Source organism: Lepidochelys olivacea, assembly GCF_965140295.1.
Source record: "Lepidochelys olivacea isolate rLepOli2 genome assembly, chromosome: 8".
Lineage (NCBI taxonomy): Eukaryota > Metazoa > Chordata > Testudines > Cheloniidae > Lepidochelys > Lepidochelys olivacea.
In genome coordinates this window covers 41,430,349-41,447,451 of record NC_140418.1, presented here as the reverse complement: position 1 = coordinate 41,447,451, position 17,103 = coordinate 41,430,349, and the positions used below count along the sequence as shown (strand labels likewise).

The 17,103-nt window shown below is 51.4% G+C and overlaps 1 protein-coding gene across 2 annotated transcripts in view; it reads right to left on the bottom strand.

The window, feature by feature from the left end:
* The window catches only part of LOC311525105 (P-selectin-like), a 44,715-nt gene extending 41,602 nt beyond the window's left edge, over nt 1–3,113 (bottom strand). For both annotated transcript variants that reach the window (XM_084636907.1, XM_084636908.1), the window contains exons 1-2: nt 3,026–3,113; nt 756–846 (exon numbers count right to left, since the gene is read on the bottom strand). In XM_084636907.1, the coding sequence (XP_084493033.1) occupies nt 756–846; nt 3,026–3,061 (127 nt within the window). In that variant the 5' untranslated portion in view covers nt 3,062–3,113. The remainder of the gene's footprint in view (nt 1–755; nt 847–3,025) is intronic.
* Nucleotides 3,114–17,103: the final 13,990 nt, after the last annotated feature.

Here is a 17,103-nt window from a genome sequence, read left to right as displayed (position 1 = left end):
GCCAAATAATCTGATGGGTGCATTGCTCCCTAAAATGGGACAAGCTCTCTCAGGTGTCTAAACTCGGCTGGATTTGCTGCAGATAGCCACAGTGAGAAATAGGGGTGCTGGAATCTGAAGGCCCAGGCCTGCAGTAATAGTCACGTGGCGTGTCCTTGGAAGTCTGGCACACTAAAGGGGTTACCCCCCTGGACCAGACCCTCTAATTCACGACAGGTGCCAACCCCTTGCACTCTGTCTGCCCCAACACTCGCACTGCTGCTGGTGCCGGTGCTGGAAATGGGGTCCAGACATTCTAAATGCAGTCAGAGGAGAGAGCTGGCCTGGACCATGCCTCTGCAGAGGTATTCATCGGCTCCTGCCTGGCTGGGGAACTGTGAGCCGCCTTGGGAGGCCGAGAAGGCCTCTCCAACGTAACTAGGGTGGAAGTGCCTGGCTCCCTCAGACTCAGGGGGCTGTGTTTCTCAGATAATTTCTAGGGACTCTACTGGTTTCTGGGATACAGGAGGGGCCAAAAGAAGGGATTAAGAGGAATAGGATTTAGGTCCCTAAATAATCACTTCAGGATGGGAATTCTGGCCCAAATGAAATTGTTTCAATGTGCCTGCCAGTGAAATGTCCCTGTGCAGAGCAGGTGTGACTGTTGGTGCCACAACAATACCACTTCCCTCCCAGGGCTTTCCCAGGGATACGTCTGTGAATTCTCCCCTGGCAAGGTCAGCGGCAGGCCATCAGAGAGCTGCAGGAAGGCTTACCCCAGCTAATGGCAGCAAAGCACAGGAGTCGGGCGATATTCCAGTCACATCCCCAAGCCCTTGGACTGGAGCAGAGTCCTACAGCGCTGCCCTGGGGGTCAGAAAAACATGTCCATAAACCCCTCAGTACTTCACAGCAGGCAGGTCCAGGCATATTTGACACACTGAGCTGAAACAGATACTGTTGGACACACCTGGCTGACACAGATACAATCTCTGATTAGTTCATATTCACAATGCAGATAAAATGCAAAATCCCAAAGGGCAAGAGCTGCCAGCCTCCACAGGGGAAGAAGGAACAGCTGGAATTTTAGGCAAGTGATTTGATTCAGCAACATCATCTCCACAATAGGTTGTTAATGTACGTCCTGGAGAACGTGACTATGAGTGTGAGATGTTGTTGGTCAGTGTCATGAGTTCAGCTCAGAGGATGGAGGCAGTTTTTGTCCATAAATTAGATAAACAGCTGAGCATCTCAGTCAATCAGGGCAATATTCAGGTGTAATAGAGTTATATTAGAATTAGAAAAAATGGTAACTACCCATGGGTCTAAACCTGAAATGCTGCAAGCTGCATCATCATGACCCTCCTCTCCCTGGGCTTCAGAGGATGGGATCCAGCATCAGCCCGAATGGCTACACAGCTGTGTGTAGGGCCATAGTGTGAGCTCTGCGAACCTGAGTCTGTAGACCTGGGCTGTGAAACGCACTGCTGTGTATTTAAAACACAGTGCAGATGTACCCTCTGGCATCTTACCAACAGGGGCTGAGCCCAGCCTTGCCCAGAGATCTGGGGGAAAGGAGGGGTGTGGTCTGAGCCAGTTAAGTTAGGGTGGTGGTGTGGCAAGGGTTGTTGTGTTGGCTGCTCCTCTGATCCAGGTCTCAGCTTCCCGGGGTTGGCTGGCTGGCTCCCCAAGCAGCCTCCCAGGCCTGAGAGGCTCCATGTTGTCTTTTGGCTGGCAAGGAGCCTTTGAATGAGGCCGTCTATGGTAGCCCATCACCACTTTCCCAACCAATCCTCATGCTGGGGTTGCTGCTATTCCACCGTCTGTGCACCAGCTCTTCCCAGTGATGCCCACAAAGCCCGGCTGTACCAGCCACCTGGCTGGAATTGGGGGGCAGAGGGAGCCATTGGCTAGCATTCAGTGAAGTCATTAATGTAGGAGTTCTAGAGGGACGGCAGAAAGGAAGGGAAGGGAAAAGCAGGGGAAGAGTGCCCCCCATGCGGTTTTTAACCTTTAGCTCTGCTTCCCAGGTTGGGATCTCCAGCTGATGCGCAGGGGATATTCATGGATTTACTGGGGGAGAGAGAGCAGCCCAGCTCAGGTGACTGAGTGAAATCCCAGTTGCACAGCAATGGGGATGGGGGCTCTCCTTATCAGCTCAGGACTGGGCTGTGGGGTGGGGGGCCTCTCCCTGGCCACTCAGGGCTGGGCAGTGCAGGGGAGGTTCTCTCCCTGGCCATTCAGTGCTGGATGGTGGGGGCTCCCCTGGCAGCTCAGGGCTCAGTGTGGGTGGGTGGGGGTGGGGCTCTCCTTGTCAGCTTAGGGCTGGGCAATGGAGCGGGGGCTCCCCTGGCAGCTCAGAGCTGGGGCGGGGGAGCTCCCATGGCTGCTCAGGGCCGGGCAGCAGGGCTGGGGGGGGGGCTCTCTCTGGCTACTCAGGGCTGGGTGTTGGGGGCTCCCCTGGCAGAACAGGGCTGGGTGGGGGTGTGGGGGGGGGGCTCTCCTTGGCAGCTCAGGGCTGGGCAGTGGGGGCTGGGGATCCTCTGCTCACTCAGAGCTGGAGGGGGCGCTCCTCTGGGTATGTCAGGGCTGGGCAGCGAGGGGGGACTCTCCGACAGCTCAGGGCTGGGCAGCTGGGTGGGGGAGCTCCCCTGACAGCTCAGGACTGGGCAGTGGGGCTCTGCTGGTTGAAGCTGGGTGGTCTCATTTCAATTAATATTGGAAAGTTGAGCATAAAGGAGATAACTCAACCCTCCTCACCACCTGGAGTTTCCTTCTGCACAGGTCTGTGAGGCACTGTCAGGGCATCGTCCCTGTTGCCCATGCAGGGTCTTGCTCTGGGGGCCATTTGGGGTCTCTGTTCCTGGCACTGTCCCCTGTACCCACACTCAGAGGTGTCTGGGGCGGAGGGTGAGGGCTGTCGCTAAGGAGCCAGCTTGTAGCTCTCCCTTGTGAGCAGCAGCTCCTCTGCCTGCCTCACTCTTTCCTAAACACTGCACAGGTGAAGCCAACCATGTCCCCAGGTAGAAGAAAGTGCTAGACCTACCATCTCCAGTGCCGACCTGCCAGCCTCCACTCTCATCCCCTCTCGCTCAATCCTTGGACCGGAGACGACTTAAGCTGTCCCTCTGCTTAGCTGTGTGTTGCAGCACTTCCTTTCACGTGTGCAGAACCTCATCCCTTTCCTATTCCTCCCCCCACATTGAGTCACAGCTTCAAGAGTCATTGGGCCAGAGAGAGAGTGACTGTGAAGCCTGGTGGGTAGGGACTGACCTGGGAGGTGGGAAATCCAGGGCCCAGTCCCCCTGCTCCAATGATTTGGTATTGATCCAGAATACAACAGCTGAAACTGAGGGATCCTCCATCAGAATAGCCCTTAGTCCAGTGGTTAGAAAACCTCTCCTGAGAGGTGGGAGACCCCTGTGCAAATCCTTTCTCCACTGCAAGCAAATGGGGGAATTAACCTGGGGTTCCCACAGGCCAGCTGAGTGTGCTAACCCGTGGGCTAGAAGCCATATGGTGGACACCGTCACCTCCTTCTCTGGCAGCCAGACTCTGATGGGACCTGCTCCAGTAGGTGGCCTTTGAGCATGCATACTGGATCGGGCCCTGCATGCAAGTCAGATGGGGCCTGTCTTCTCCCGATTCACAGATCGCACTGGGGTTTAGGCAGGAGCTAAGTACCCAGGTGCCTAGAGGGAGGCAGCAGGGCACATGCCTCGAGGCACAAACTTAGGTGTGGAGGGAACTTTTCCCTGAAAACGTACGTGCCAAATGAGTTTAGGTGCCTACATGGGCCAGTGGGAGTTTTGTGGATCTCAGTGAAGCCTTAAAGTGAGACTTAGGCACCTAAACCCCAGACCTAGGCGCTAAAGTCTGGGGTTTAGGTGCCTGTGATATTCTTGGGGTACCCAGGACTGTGAGTCACCCTCTAGCCAGAGGAAGCCTTGCTGTGGTGGCTGGGGTCAGCTCCCTAATCCCACCAGCCCATCAGCCACTCAAGCACTCTCCTATGGGTTAGGCCAGCCCTGTCTGCCTCACAGGTACCCCCCAGTCCCTTTGAATCATTCCCCTGTGATATCCAGCCCCTGATTCTGGCTACTCCCAGAAAGCCCAGATCCTCTGTCCCCAAAGGAACAACATATCCCACGTTACCAGTTTCACCTTAAATCATTGCTCCTGTAAACCACACAGCACTTGTCGTGAAACAAGAGAAGGGTTATTTAAGAGGGAAATTCCACTCGAAACAAGAGAGCAGTTGAAACCAGTGGTTACAATACAAAACCAACCCATAAAATGCAAACTAGGGCCACACTTATCAATAGTTCTCTTTCCTAGCTGGCAAAATACCCCCCACCCCGCAACAGTGCAGTCTGTTGCAGAATTGGCTAGTGTCACAGGAACCAGGATCCAAACGTTCATGAAACACCTGCATTCAGCAAGATGTCTCCTCAGTGAATGGATTCAGGGGGCCTCTCCCCTTCAATGTTATACTGAAAAGTCTTTTGTCTCTATTCCCAGGCAGGGCAATCCCTTGACTGTTGTAATGTTCCTTTTTTACTTCCAAGTGGTTTTGATTGTTTGCAGTTGTCTCTGAGGGTTTGCCATTGAAAGTCTTGGGATGGAGCAAGACTAGACAACTTAGCCTGGCATTACATCACCAGCTAACCAGGGAGAGGTGACAGCCATCACTAAGGCACATTACCCCCTTGGGGACTAACTTTTACTCTGAGGCCAAGCAAACTGTCAATATAGTTACATTATTCCTTAAATATTACCTTACCCACATCTCACAATGATTCTGAGCCTTGACAAGTTACGAGCTTTCTGCAGATACCTTACATGTTACCCCTTATGGATAAATACTCTGCAATACATGATTGGTATAGTGAGTTTGTCAGGTCTGAGATGAAAGTTGTTTGCAAAGAACAAGGGCCCCTTTGCCAAGAGGCCTGAGTGTCACAGCATCTAATTACCTTTGTGAGTCCCTAATCCCAAGGCCTCTATACAGTGGGATGTGGGAGCGGGGCGGGGTGGGGGGGGAAGGCCAGCCCCTGCACAGCCATCTAGAGTGTGCAGATCCCGGCACAAGTGGAGAAGAGGGGCTGCACTTCTGATTCTCCCTCTCTACGTGCAATGGGGCAGGGAGTGGGAGGATCTATGGCTAGGACCCCAAGTGCCAGCCAGTAGGACAGGCTGGGTGGAAACTCAGCCCTTATCTTCAAGGCGCTCCATGGCCTGAGCCCAGGGATGAGACCGTGGGTGACAGCTCTGCTGCTCTGGCCCAGTGGACTCTCTCTGTCACCAGGGTAAAGCTCATCAGCTGTGCAAGAGACAGAATTTACTCAGCGGCTGGCCCCAGACAGTGGAACGAGCTCCCCACAAAACTCAGACCCATCCCAAATGTCCCCATTCCCGGTGCAAGGACCAGGAGCCTGGGTTGGACTTGCTTTCTCTTCTGGAAATACAGAGCAGTGCGTGTAACTATCTACGTATAAAACCCTTACCAAAACAAGACACGCCCTCCACACGCTTTTGCCACATGGAGAGCATGAGAGAACAAACACCACATGACAGATGTCAGTCCCAGTCCTTAATTCCCAACTGGATGCTGCATGGATGCTTCCGAGATGAGTGCAGTATAAGAACCTGCCTAGACTAAGTGACACCTTGAGATGGGGTGAAGTAGCCTCTTGGCCCCAGAAATAGAGTCTCTCAAGTCCCTTCAGAATACAGGCTGCCCCTTCCAGTCCACCATGGGCCCACCCATCCATGCCAGGATCACAGTCATCCAGCCCCGTTCTCCCAGAACCCTACCAGATGAAGGACTGTGCCCGGCTCACCTGAGTGACTTAGCACCTTAGTCACTGATGTCCATGGGGACCCAGAGCAGACCCAGGCTCCCAGTGTCTCAGTCACTTTTGGCATTGGGACCCAGCTTCCTCAGTCTTGCTGACAGGCTAAAAACATCGTCCCAGAAGGTGGGAGTGAGAGAAAGCCCCTTATTACTCTAGGAGACTGGAGCCTAATCAGATGATGACTTAACAGAGCAGTCTCCCAGAATGGAAAGCATTGTCTGATATTGTGCTAATTACAGGGTGTTCATTTTTAGGATGGGTTAGATAACTATTGTCTTGTACTTGAGAGGAATGGGATATGTGGGTGTCCTTTTCTCCCCCTTCCCACAGCCATTAGAATGAAGGGTTCATGGTAGGACAGTGAATACATTTCCTCAGGTTTTCCAATTTCCTCTTTTATCTCTCATTAAACCTTCAAAACTAGGTCCCATTGTCTCTGTCTCATCTAGGATTGCTCTGTACTCTGTTGGAGTCTTTTGTTCTGTCCTGCTTCCAGGTGAAATAGCCCTGGAGGGATTTTTTTTTTGCCAGGAATTACTCTGCCCACTTCCAACCAAAAGCAAAATAAGAACACCCTTAGCTACACACATTTCTGATTCCAAAGAATTGCCCTTGGCTCCAGAAGAATGAATACCAGACAAAAGGAGGAACCTGCAGTGCAGTCCAGTAAAAACTAAGAGGCACTTGGCCAATGTAAATCAAACCTAGAGTTGTGTGCCAGATGGTTATCTTCCCTTTGCAAAATGTTTTAGGTAGAATTGTATATTTTAGTGGAGTAAATATACACCAATGGGGCCAGCCTGAGAGGCTGTGTTAATTCCCTGTAATTTGGTGGCATCAAATGCATAGGGAGTATGGGATTAAAAGAAGGAAAGAAATGCAAGTATTGTTTGGCAGGCCACAAAGCCAACTTGGCAGTTGTTCAGGTAGTTTTCTGTGTGCAGAAAGAATAGCAAATATGGCAGGCAACCAGCTTGGTTTAACAGTGAAATCCTCAGTGATCTTAAACTCAAAAAGGAAGCTTACAAGAAGTGGAAATTTGGACAGAGCTCCGGTATGAAACTGCAGAAAAACCTGAGAATCTCTGGATTAAGTTTAGAAGTGTGAGCTACAAGGGTAATGTCGTGGTGGATTTGGAGGTGGTGGAATCTCCATCCTTCGAGGTTTTTAAGGCCCAACTTGTGAAAGCCCTGGCTGGCATGATTTAGTTGGTGTTGGTCCTGCTTTGACTAGATGATCTCCTGAGGTCTCTTCCAACCCTAATCTTCTATGATTCTTCTATGATTCTGTGAGTCAAAGAAAACAAAGCTGACGATCACAGTCAGGGCTATACTTGAAAGAAGTTTCCACACATCAGACTCTCTGACTTCCCAATAAATGAGGCAAATAGTAAATAGTGTAAACAGTGCCTGGCTCAGGGCAGTCAAAGGAGAGAGTGACTGGGCACAAATCGGTTGTGCTGCTAGAAGTGTCACTGTATAGCTAAGCAGAACTCAAGTTTTACTATATAGTCTGCAGTCAGTCAGGAAGTAAGGGGGAAATGGAAACAGGGAATGGGGGTGGGGAATTGGAATCATGTTTTGCGAAGGGAGGGAATGGGAACGGAATGGGGGTGGGGAAATTGGAATCATGTTTTGCTAAGGGGGGGGGAATGGGAACAGGGGCACAGGTGTAAGGCTCTGTGGTGTCAGAGCTGGGAAGGGGGACACTAAGGAAGGAAACTGAAATCATGCTTGCTGGAAGTTCACCCTAATAAACATCGAATTGTTTGCACCTCTGGACTTTGGGTATTGTTGCTCTCTGTTCATGCGAGAAGGACCAGGGAAGTAAGCAGGTGAAGGAATAAGCCCCCTAACAATGCTGTCAGTAGGCAGCATAGAGGAGACTTGCCTTTAAGTGCCGCCTGTCTGGTGTCATAGGTGGAGCTGGGTGAATAACTGACTTTTCAGTTTGGCAGCCATTTTGGGAGGGGGGCAGGGAAGTTTCGGTAGAACGAATCCAAAATTTTTCAGAATTTTTGGCAAATCAAAAAACTCCATTTTGACCCAAATCATTTAATTTTTTAGCATTTTTGAAGAGCTAAAGTCACAGACTGGCAGAGGAGGCGGTGCCTCCCTTGTAACCTTTAGACCACTGTTTAGGACTACTGCTCTCTGATATCAGAGACCCAGGTTCAAATTGCAACTCTGGAATAAGGTGTAGAAGTGGGGTCTTCCGCGTCCCAGGTGAGTGCCCTAAGAAATGGGCTGTAGAGTCATTATTGCTCCCTTTACCCAGTCACTATTCAAGCATTTTATGCCAAGTGAACAGTCTCAGCAGGAGAGCTACTCATCCCAGAATAGCCACTAGCCCAGGCCCTGGGCCCTGGCCCTGATCCAGATCCAGAGCAACAATTCAAACCTGTGTCTACAACATCCCCAGCAATAGTCCTAGGCCCAGGCTGTTTGGTTTAGGCAAGGAATAGGCCACCTGGAAGATGCTGGTTGTGGACAGGGAAGGTAGAAATCTTTGTGAGGGAATTTCAGGAATGGTTTGGCCCACAGCTGCCATTATCCATCTGTCCAAAGTAGAAATGACCCCTGGGGTCAGGAAGCGGATCAGTCTCGCCCCCGTGTCCTTGGACAGACGAGCAGTGAACGGGTTTTGGAGGGAGCTTGTCTATTGAGTCCTGTTCTGGATGTTCCTGCTGAAAGGGCTTCTGGAGTAAGGGCTACCCTGGGAACCAGAGCGGGAGAGGAGCCCTGAAGATGCTGCTTGACCATGTACCAGGCCTGCATCCCTTTGTCCAGTGAAGGGAGGGACTTATCTCATTGGTGTCCTGTCCCAAGAGCAGCTTTCCAAAAGGGGTTCCACCTTCACAGAGGCCATCAGATTTTTGGTGATCACTCAGTGCTTAAGGACTTTGCAAGAGCTCTGCTCTATTCTGTGTCCGGTTCCAACTGTCTGTGCCTAAGAACAAGAGCTGCACATGGCTCCGCCCAGACTGGGAAGCTCAGCCCTTGAAGGTGCAGTCCTTAACAGGACAATCAGTGTGACAGTCTGCCTTCCAGGACTGGCTACCACTTCCCTGAGAGCAAAAGGTAGGGAGTGCAGCGAGACAGCTGAGGCATGGCTGGTGCTGGAACCGTAGTATCCTTAGGCTTCTGGCTTCAGCAACGCGCCTGTCCATTCCACAACCGCACGGTGAGCAGCCATCAGCACTGATGTTCTGAGGGCTACCGGAGGCATGTTCTCAACAGGTGATTTTGCCTCTGTATTTGGCCCTGGTGCAACCGCTGCTGGAATCCTGTGTCCAGTTCTGGTGCCCAGAAGGATGCTGATAAATTGGAGAGGGTTCAGAACCACCAGAATGATCCAATGATTGGAAAACCTGCCTCATAAGGAGAGACTCCAGGAGCTCAATCTGTTTAGCTGAACAAAAAGGTTAAGAGGTGACTTGATCACAGTCTATAACTACCTGGGGAACAAATATTTAATAATGGGCTCTGCAGACTAGCAGAGGAAGGTAGAACATGATCCAATGGCTGCCAGCTGAAGCTAGACAAATTCAGACTTGGAAATAAGGTGCACATTTTTAACAGTGAGCGTAATTAATCTTGGGACCAATCTACCAAAAGTCGTGGTGGATTCTCCATCACTGACAATTTTAAAATCAAGATTGGATGTTTTCCTAATAGATCTGCTGTAGGAATTATAGTGGGGCAGTCTCTGGCCTGTGTGCTACTGGAGGTCAGACTAAATGATTACAATGGTCCCTTCTGGCCTTGGGATCTTTGAATCTACCAAGAACCAGCATTTGAAATTAAGCTGGAAGCCTGATCTGCAAATATCTGGCTCCCAGGGCCAGACTCTTGACTGCATCTGAGGATGCAGTGAGGGAGGAGGACCGGTCAGAAAGCTCCAGGATCCTGAGCTGCCTAGTCTTGGCACAAGTTAGCGTTGCAAGAAAACCTCTTTCACCTGTGCCACTGGCATAGGATCCAGTGCCAGAGGAGATTCAAGCATAAGTCTCTTCTGGGACACTGCAAACTCTCATGCACCACTCTAAACTCCACTCCCCGCTTGGGATGCCCCCAGTTCCTCTCCTCCCCCTATACTAGGTAGGGCGGGGGGATCTGGCATAGGGGGTGCTATGCCAGCTCTGCACAGGGGAGGCCTCTGCCTGTTTTGGACAGCTGGAAGCCCACTTGTGCCACATAGTGGTAAAATGGCTGCAGTAGAGCAGACCATCCATCCCCATTTCACCGCAAGAACGTGTGTCCCGTTGTCCGATTTGGGTGCTCCTTGCAGAGGGGCTGGTGTCAGTCTCTGAGCTGGGCAGGGACAGGTTCCCCTGACTTTAGCCACAGTGCTTTTTCAATCCAGCCTAGTAAAACATCAAACGCAGCAGGGCTGGGGATCCCCCAGCAGCCCTTCAAGGTGCCCAAACCCAGCAAATCTTCACAGGAGCCAACTGCCCAACGCCCTTGGGAAATCCCAGCCCTTCCCTGCCCCCAGGCTGGAGAACAGCCAGAGAGCAGCCCAGCCATTAGCACCATCAAGGTGCCCAGAGCTGAGCAAGCAGCACGCTGGAGACACTCCAGTGCCGGGAAAACGGGCCAGCTGCTACCATCTTGGCCAGCTCCTGGGGTTAAACCAGGGACCTCCATGTGCTGCTACTGGTTAGCCAAAGAGTCTGGCTCCGTGGCTGTGGCTGGCAAAGTCTCCCTCCCTGAGGCATGCCGACCTGAACATAAAGAGCCCTGGGAGCTGGGTTTCAGGGGCAGCTCTGAGGAGGAAAGGGCCTCAGAAAAGCACAACATGTGTCTTCTAGTGAAGGGAGGGTGGAGCTGGCAGGATTGAGCAATCTACCGGGAGGCAATAACTCATGTGACTTGCTCAACTGGAAAGGGCTTTGCCACTGCAGCCTTCACCTTCCTGCACAGGTTCAAAGGGGCACTTCCCACTGCACTCTGCTTGATCTGCCCGGGTGCCGGGCAGTGTACTCTTAGTGAACAGCAGTGGGGTGGAGTGGGGACAGTGGGAGATGACTGGCACCTGGCTGAAGACAGGAACTGGGATATGCTTCTTTGCCGGATGAATGGGTGGAGCGGAGCTGTCATTAGTCGACTGTCAAATCCCTTCCTTCAGCTCCGCTGCTCAGCCCATTTTACTGGGAGATGCTGCTATAGCTGCAGAGGTCAGCAGAGAGACAGTTCTACAGCTAAAACAACGAGAAGTCCTTGTGGCACCGTAGAGACTAACAAATTTATTTTGTGGGCTAGACCCCACTTCACCAGATGCATGGAATGGAAAATACTGTAGCAGGTATATATATACATAGTACAAGAAAAGATGGGAGTTGCCTTACCAAGTGGGAGGTCAATCTAACGAGACAATGCAATTAACAGTAGAATACCAAGGGCGGAAAAATCACTTTTGTGGTGGTAACGAGGGTGACCCAATTCAAACAGTTGACAAGAAGATGTGAGTAACAGTAGGGGGAAATTAGTTACATTATATTCAGTATATAGCTATTCATATTAATTATGTGGGTGTTCATATTATCAAATAAGGGTTTTGAGGGTGTTGTAGTAAATGTGGGTATTTACATATTAACTTAGATAAAAGAGTGTGATGTGATTAACTCAGGGCTTACTCGACAATTGGGTTGAGGGGAACAAGTACCGCGATAAAGAAGCCTGTTTACCCAATCTGCCTCTGGGTCCTCCTGCTCATTCTAACAAGAATCACAGAAGATTAGGGTTGGAAGAGACTTCAGGAGGTCATCTAGTCCAACTCCCTGCTCAGAGCAGGATCAGCCCCAACCCCAGCCAGGGCTTTGTCAAGCGGGGCCTTAAAAACTGCTAAGGATGGAGATTCCACCACCTCAGTAACCCAATACAGTGCTTCACCACCCTCCTAGTGAAATAGTTTTTCCTAATATCCAACCTAGACCTCCCCCACTGCAACCTGAGACCATTGCTCCTTGTTCTCTCATCTGCCACCACTGAGAACAACCTAGCTCCATCCTCTTTGGAACCCCCTTCAGGTAGTTGATAAACAGAGGCTATCCGTGCTGAAACGATCCGATATAGATCTGACCGTTTCATTTTACTGGCCATTCAGAGAACTATGTACACACAGGCTCAAGGATTGTAAGGCCAAGTTTAGGGCTATTGAAATGTAGGGGGTCATTCTTTAGTACTGGCCTGAATGATCATTACCGGAGCTCACACACACATGCATTCAGCCAACCAGAAGAAGGCCGACATCTGTGCAGTTATGGACACAGGGCCTAATTCAGCTCTGCTCTGAGCTGGCACACCACCCCTGCTGTCATATTGCAGCACACTCACATCTGGATAGATGCATGCTGGGTTCTGCTCCTGGGTCTGCCCCTAACCTGCTGTGTGACCTTGTGAAAGTCACTTCACCTCCATTTCCCTGCCCATAGAATGTGGGCGATGCTCACCTACCTCCGCGGGCAGTGCTGACGGGAGGGAGGCACAGACCTGCAAGCCATTATTACTCGTGCATGCTGATGTCAGATGTCAGCATTTGCGTTTGAGATCCCTCCCACAACATGTGTCTGACCTGAGCTGCACAAGCCAGGGAGGGTGAAGAATGACCCTGGAAAAGGGCAGAGCCCTTTGGCTCCATAGCACTGAAGGACGTGCTGCACCAGGGAACAGCCTGTCCTGCACCATGCTCCCAGTGGGCTTGGTGTGCAGTGCAGAGGTGGAGTCCTGCCCCAGCTGTTAGCACCTAAGCTGCAGACAGCAACAAGCACTCGCAAGGGGCTTGTAAGTGCAGCAAGGTACAATCCACAGGACATTACCGCATCGGCCACAGGATTCCTGCAGCTCCTTCTTACTGCCCTGGGCGGGGTGTTGTGGCCCCACACCTTGCCCAGCTGAAAATCTGGAGTGCAGCTGTCGCCAGAGTGACCTTCCCAACACATGGTGGCCAGTTCTGTGCATTGCACTGAGGAACGGAGGGAGTTAGATTATTCCAACATCAATGAGTTTCAGCTCGTCCCCAAAGGGCAAAAGTGATGGGAGAACACAGGGCTCAGGGAAAGGCTGCCCCGGCTTGTCTTCTGTGGCCTTGTGCCAAAAGAGTGACTGTCAGGGTGACTTGGTTCCTGTGTGGTTTTCTGAAGCCCATTACACAACAGAGGAAGCATGTGCCCTGTAGGCTCTAGCCTCTGCCCTGCTGGCTGCATGCCCGAGCCAGCTTCAATCAGCCAGCGCTCCAGGGAGAGCCACACAGGTGCTGTCTGGGGAGAAAGAGGAAGCACAGGCCACCCCACTAGTACCCCTGAGCCACTACTCAGTGGTAGCAGTGTTGGGAAGGGGGCACATAAGCATGCTCTGTTCACTTCTCTCTGGCAGTTACTGTCCTCAGTGGGAGCAGCTAGAGCCACCTGTGTGGCTCTCCCTGGAGCGCTGGCTGATTGAAGCTGGCTAGGGCATGCAGCCAGCAGGGCAGAGGCTAGAGCCTACAGGGCACATGCTTCCTCTGTTGTGTAATGGGCTTCAGAAAACCACACAGGAACCAAGTCACCCTGACAGTCACTCTTTTGGCACAAGGCCACAGAAGACAAGCCGGGGCAGCCTTTCCCTGAGCCCTGTGTTCTCCCATCACTTTTGCCCTTTGGGGACGAGCTGAAACTCATTGATGTTGGAATAATCTAACTCCCTCCGTTCCTCAGCGCAATGCACAGAACTGGCCACCATGTGTTGGGAAGGTCACTCTGGCGACAGCTGCACTCCAGATTTTCAGCTGGGCAAGGTGTGGGGCCACAACACCCCGCCCAGGGCAGTAAGAAGGAGCTGCAGGAATCCTGTGGCCGATGCGGTAATGTCCTGTGGATTGTACCTTGCTGCACTTACTAGCCCCTTGCGAGTGCTTGTTGCTGTCTGCAGCTTAGGTGCTAACAGCTGGGGCAGGACTCCACCTCTGCACTGCACACCAAGCCCACTGGGAGCACGGTGCAGGACAGGCTGTTCCCTGGTGCAGCACGTCCTTCAGTGCTATGGAGCCAAAGGGCTCTGCCCTTTTCCAGGGTCATTCTTCACCCTCCCTGGCTTGTGCAGCTCAGGTCAGACACATGTTGTGGGAGGGATCTCAAACGCAAATGCTGACATCTGACATCAGCATGCATGAGTAATAATGGCTTGCAGGTCTGTGCCTCCCTCCCGTCAGCACTGCCCGCGGAGGTAGGTGAGCATCGCCCACATTCTATGGGCAGGGAAATGGAGGTGAAGTGACTTTCACAAGGTCACACAGCAGGTTAGGGGCAGACCCAGGAGCAGAACCCAGCATGCATCTATCCAGATGTGAGTGTGCTGCAATATGACAGCAGGGGTGGTGTGCCAGCTCAGAGCAGAGCTGAATTAGGCCCTGTGTCCATAATTGCACAGATGTCGGCCTTCTTCTGGTTGGCTGAATGCATGTGTGTGTGAGCTCCGGTAATGATCATTCAGGCCAGTACTAAAGAATGACCCCCTACATTTCAATAGCCCTAAACTTGGCCTTACAATCCTTGAGCCTGTGTGTACATAGTTCTCTGAATGGCCAGTAAAATGAAACGGTCAGATCTATATCGGATCGTTTCAGCACGGATAGCCTCTGTTTATCAACTACCTGAAGGGGGTTCCAAAGAGGATGGAGCTAGGTTGTTCTCAGTGGTGGCAGATGAGAGAACAAGGAGCAATGGTCTCAGGTTGCAGTGGGGGAGGTCTAGGTTGGATATTAGGAAAAACTATTTCACTAGGAGGGTGGTGAAGCACTGTATTGGGTTACTGAGGTGGTGGAATCTCCATCCTTAGCAGTTTTTAAGGCCCCGCTTGACAAAGCCCTGGCTGGGGTTGGGGCTGATCCTGCTCTGAGCAGGGAGTTGGACTAGATGACCTCCTGAAGTCTCTTCCAACCCTAATCTTCTGTGATTCTTGTTAGAATGAGCAGGAGGACCCAGAGGCAGATTGGGTAAACAGGCTTCTTTATCGCGGTACTTGTTCCCCTCAACCCAATTGTCGAATAAGCCCTTAGTTAATCACATCACACTCTTTTATCTAAGTTAATATGTAAATACCCACATTTACTACAACACCCTCAAAACCCTTATTTGATAATATGAACACCCACATAATTAATATGAATAGCTATATACTGAATATAATGTAACTAATTTCCCCCTACTGTTACTCACATCTTCTTGTCAACTGTTTGAATTGGGTCACCCTCGTTACCACCACAAAAGTGATTTTTCCGCCCTTGGTATTCTACTGTTAATTGCATTGTCTCGTTAGATTGACCTCCCACTTGGTAAGGCAACTCCCATCTTTTCTTGTACTATGTATATATATACCTGCTACAGTATTTTCCATTCCATGCATCTGGTGAAGTGGGGTCTAGCCCACAAAATAAATTTGTTAGTCTCTACGGTGCCACAAGGACTTCTCGTTGTTTTAGCTGTAGAACTGTCTCTCTGCTGACCTCTGCAGCTATAGCAGCATCTCCCACTAAAATGGGCTGAGCAGCGGAGCTGAAGGAAGGGATTTGACAGTCGACTAATGACAGCTCCGCTCCACCCATTCATCCGGCAAAGAAGCATATCCCAGTTCCTGTCTTCAGCCAGGTGCCAGTCATCTCCCACTGTCCCCACTCCACCCCACTGCTGTTCACTAAGAGTACACTGCCCGGCACCCGGGCAGATCAAGCAGAGTGCAGTGGGAAGTGCCCCTTTGAACCTGTGCAGGAAGGTGAAGGCTGCAGTGGCAAAGCCCTTTCCAGTTGAGCAAGTCCCATGAGTTATTGCCTCCCGGTAGATTGCTCAATCCTGCCACTCCACCCTCCTTTCACTAGAAAACACATGTTGTGCTTTTCTGAGGCCCTTTCCTCCTCAGAGCTGCCCCTGAAACCCAGCTCCCAGGGCTCTTTATGTTCAGGTCGGCATGCCTCAGGGAGGGAGACTTTGCCAGCCACAGCCACAGAGCCAGACTCTTTGGCTAACCAGTAGCAGCACATGGAGGTCCCTGGTTTAACCCCAGGAGCTGGCCAAGATGGTAGCAGCTGGCCCGTTTTCCCGGCACTGGAGTGTCTCCAGCGTGCTGCTTGCTCAGCTCTGGGCACCTTGATGGTGCTAATGGCTGGGCTGCTCTCTGGCTGTTCTCCAGCCTGGGGGCAGGGAAGGGCTGGGATTTCCCAAGGGCGTTGGGCAGTTGGCTCCTGTGAAGATTTGCTGGGTTTGGGCACCTTGCTGGGCTGCTGGGGGATCCCCAGCCCTGCTGCGTTTGATGTTTTACTAGGCTGGATTGAAAAAGCACTGTGGCTAAAGTCAGGGGAACCTGTCCCTGCCCAGCTCAGAGACTGACACCAGCCCCTCTGCAAGGAGCACCCAAATCGGACAACGGGACACACGTTCTTGCGGTGAAATGGGGATGGATGGTCTGCTCTACTGCAGCCATTTTACCACTATGTGGCACAAGTGGGCTTCCAGCTGTCCAAAACAGGCAGAGGCCTCCCCTGTGCAGAGCTGGCATAGCACCCCCTATGCCAGATCCCCCCGCCCTACCTAGTATAGGGGGAGGAGAGGAACTGGGGGCATCCCAAGCGGGGAGTGGAGTTTAGAGTGGTGCATGAGAGTTTGCAGTGTCCCAGAAGAGACTTATGCTTGAATCTCCTCTGGCACTGGATCTTATGCCAGCGGCACAGGTGAAAGAGGTTTTCTTGCAACGCTAACTTGTGCCAAGACTAGGCAGCTCAGGATCCTGGAGCTTTCTGACCGGTCCTCCTCCCTCACTGCATCCTCAGATGCAGTCAAGAGTCTGGCCCTGGGAGCCAGATATTTGCAGATCAGGCTTCCAGCTTAATTTCAAATGCTGGTTCTTGGTAGATTCAAAGATCCCAAGGCCAGAAGGGACCATTGTAATCATTTAGTCTGACCTCCAGTAGCACACAGGCCAGAGACTGCCCCACTATAATTCCTACAGCAGATCTATTAGGAAAACATCCAATCTTGATTTTAAAATTGTCAGTGATGGAGAATCCACCACGACTTTTGGTAGATTGGTCCCAAGATTAATTACCCTCACTGTTAAAAATGTACACCTTATTTCCAAGTCTGAATTTGTCTAGCTTCAGCTGGCAGCCATTGGATCATGTTCTACCTTCCTCTGCTAGTCTGCAGAGCCCATTATTAAATATTTGTTCCCCAGGTAGTTATAGACTGTGATCAAGTCACCTCTTAACCTTTTTGTTCAGCTAAACAGATTGAGCT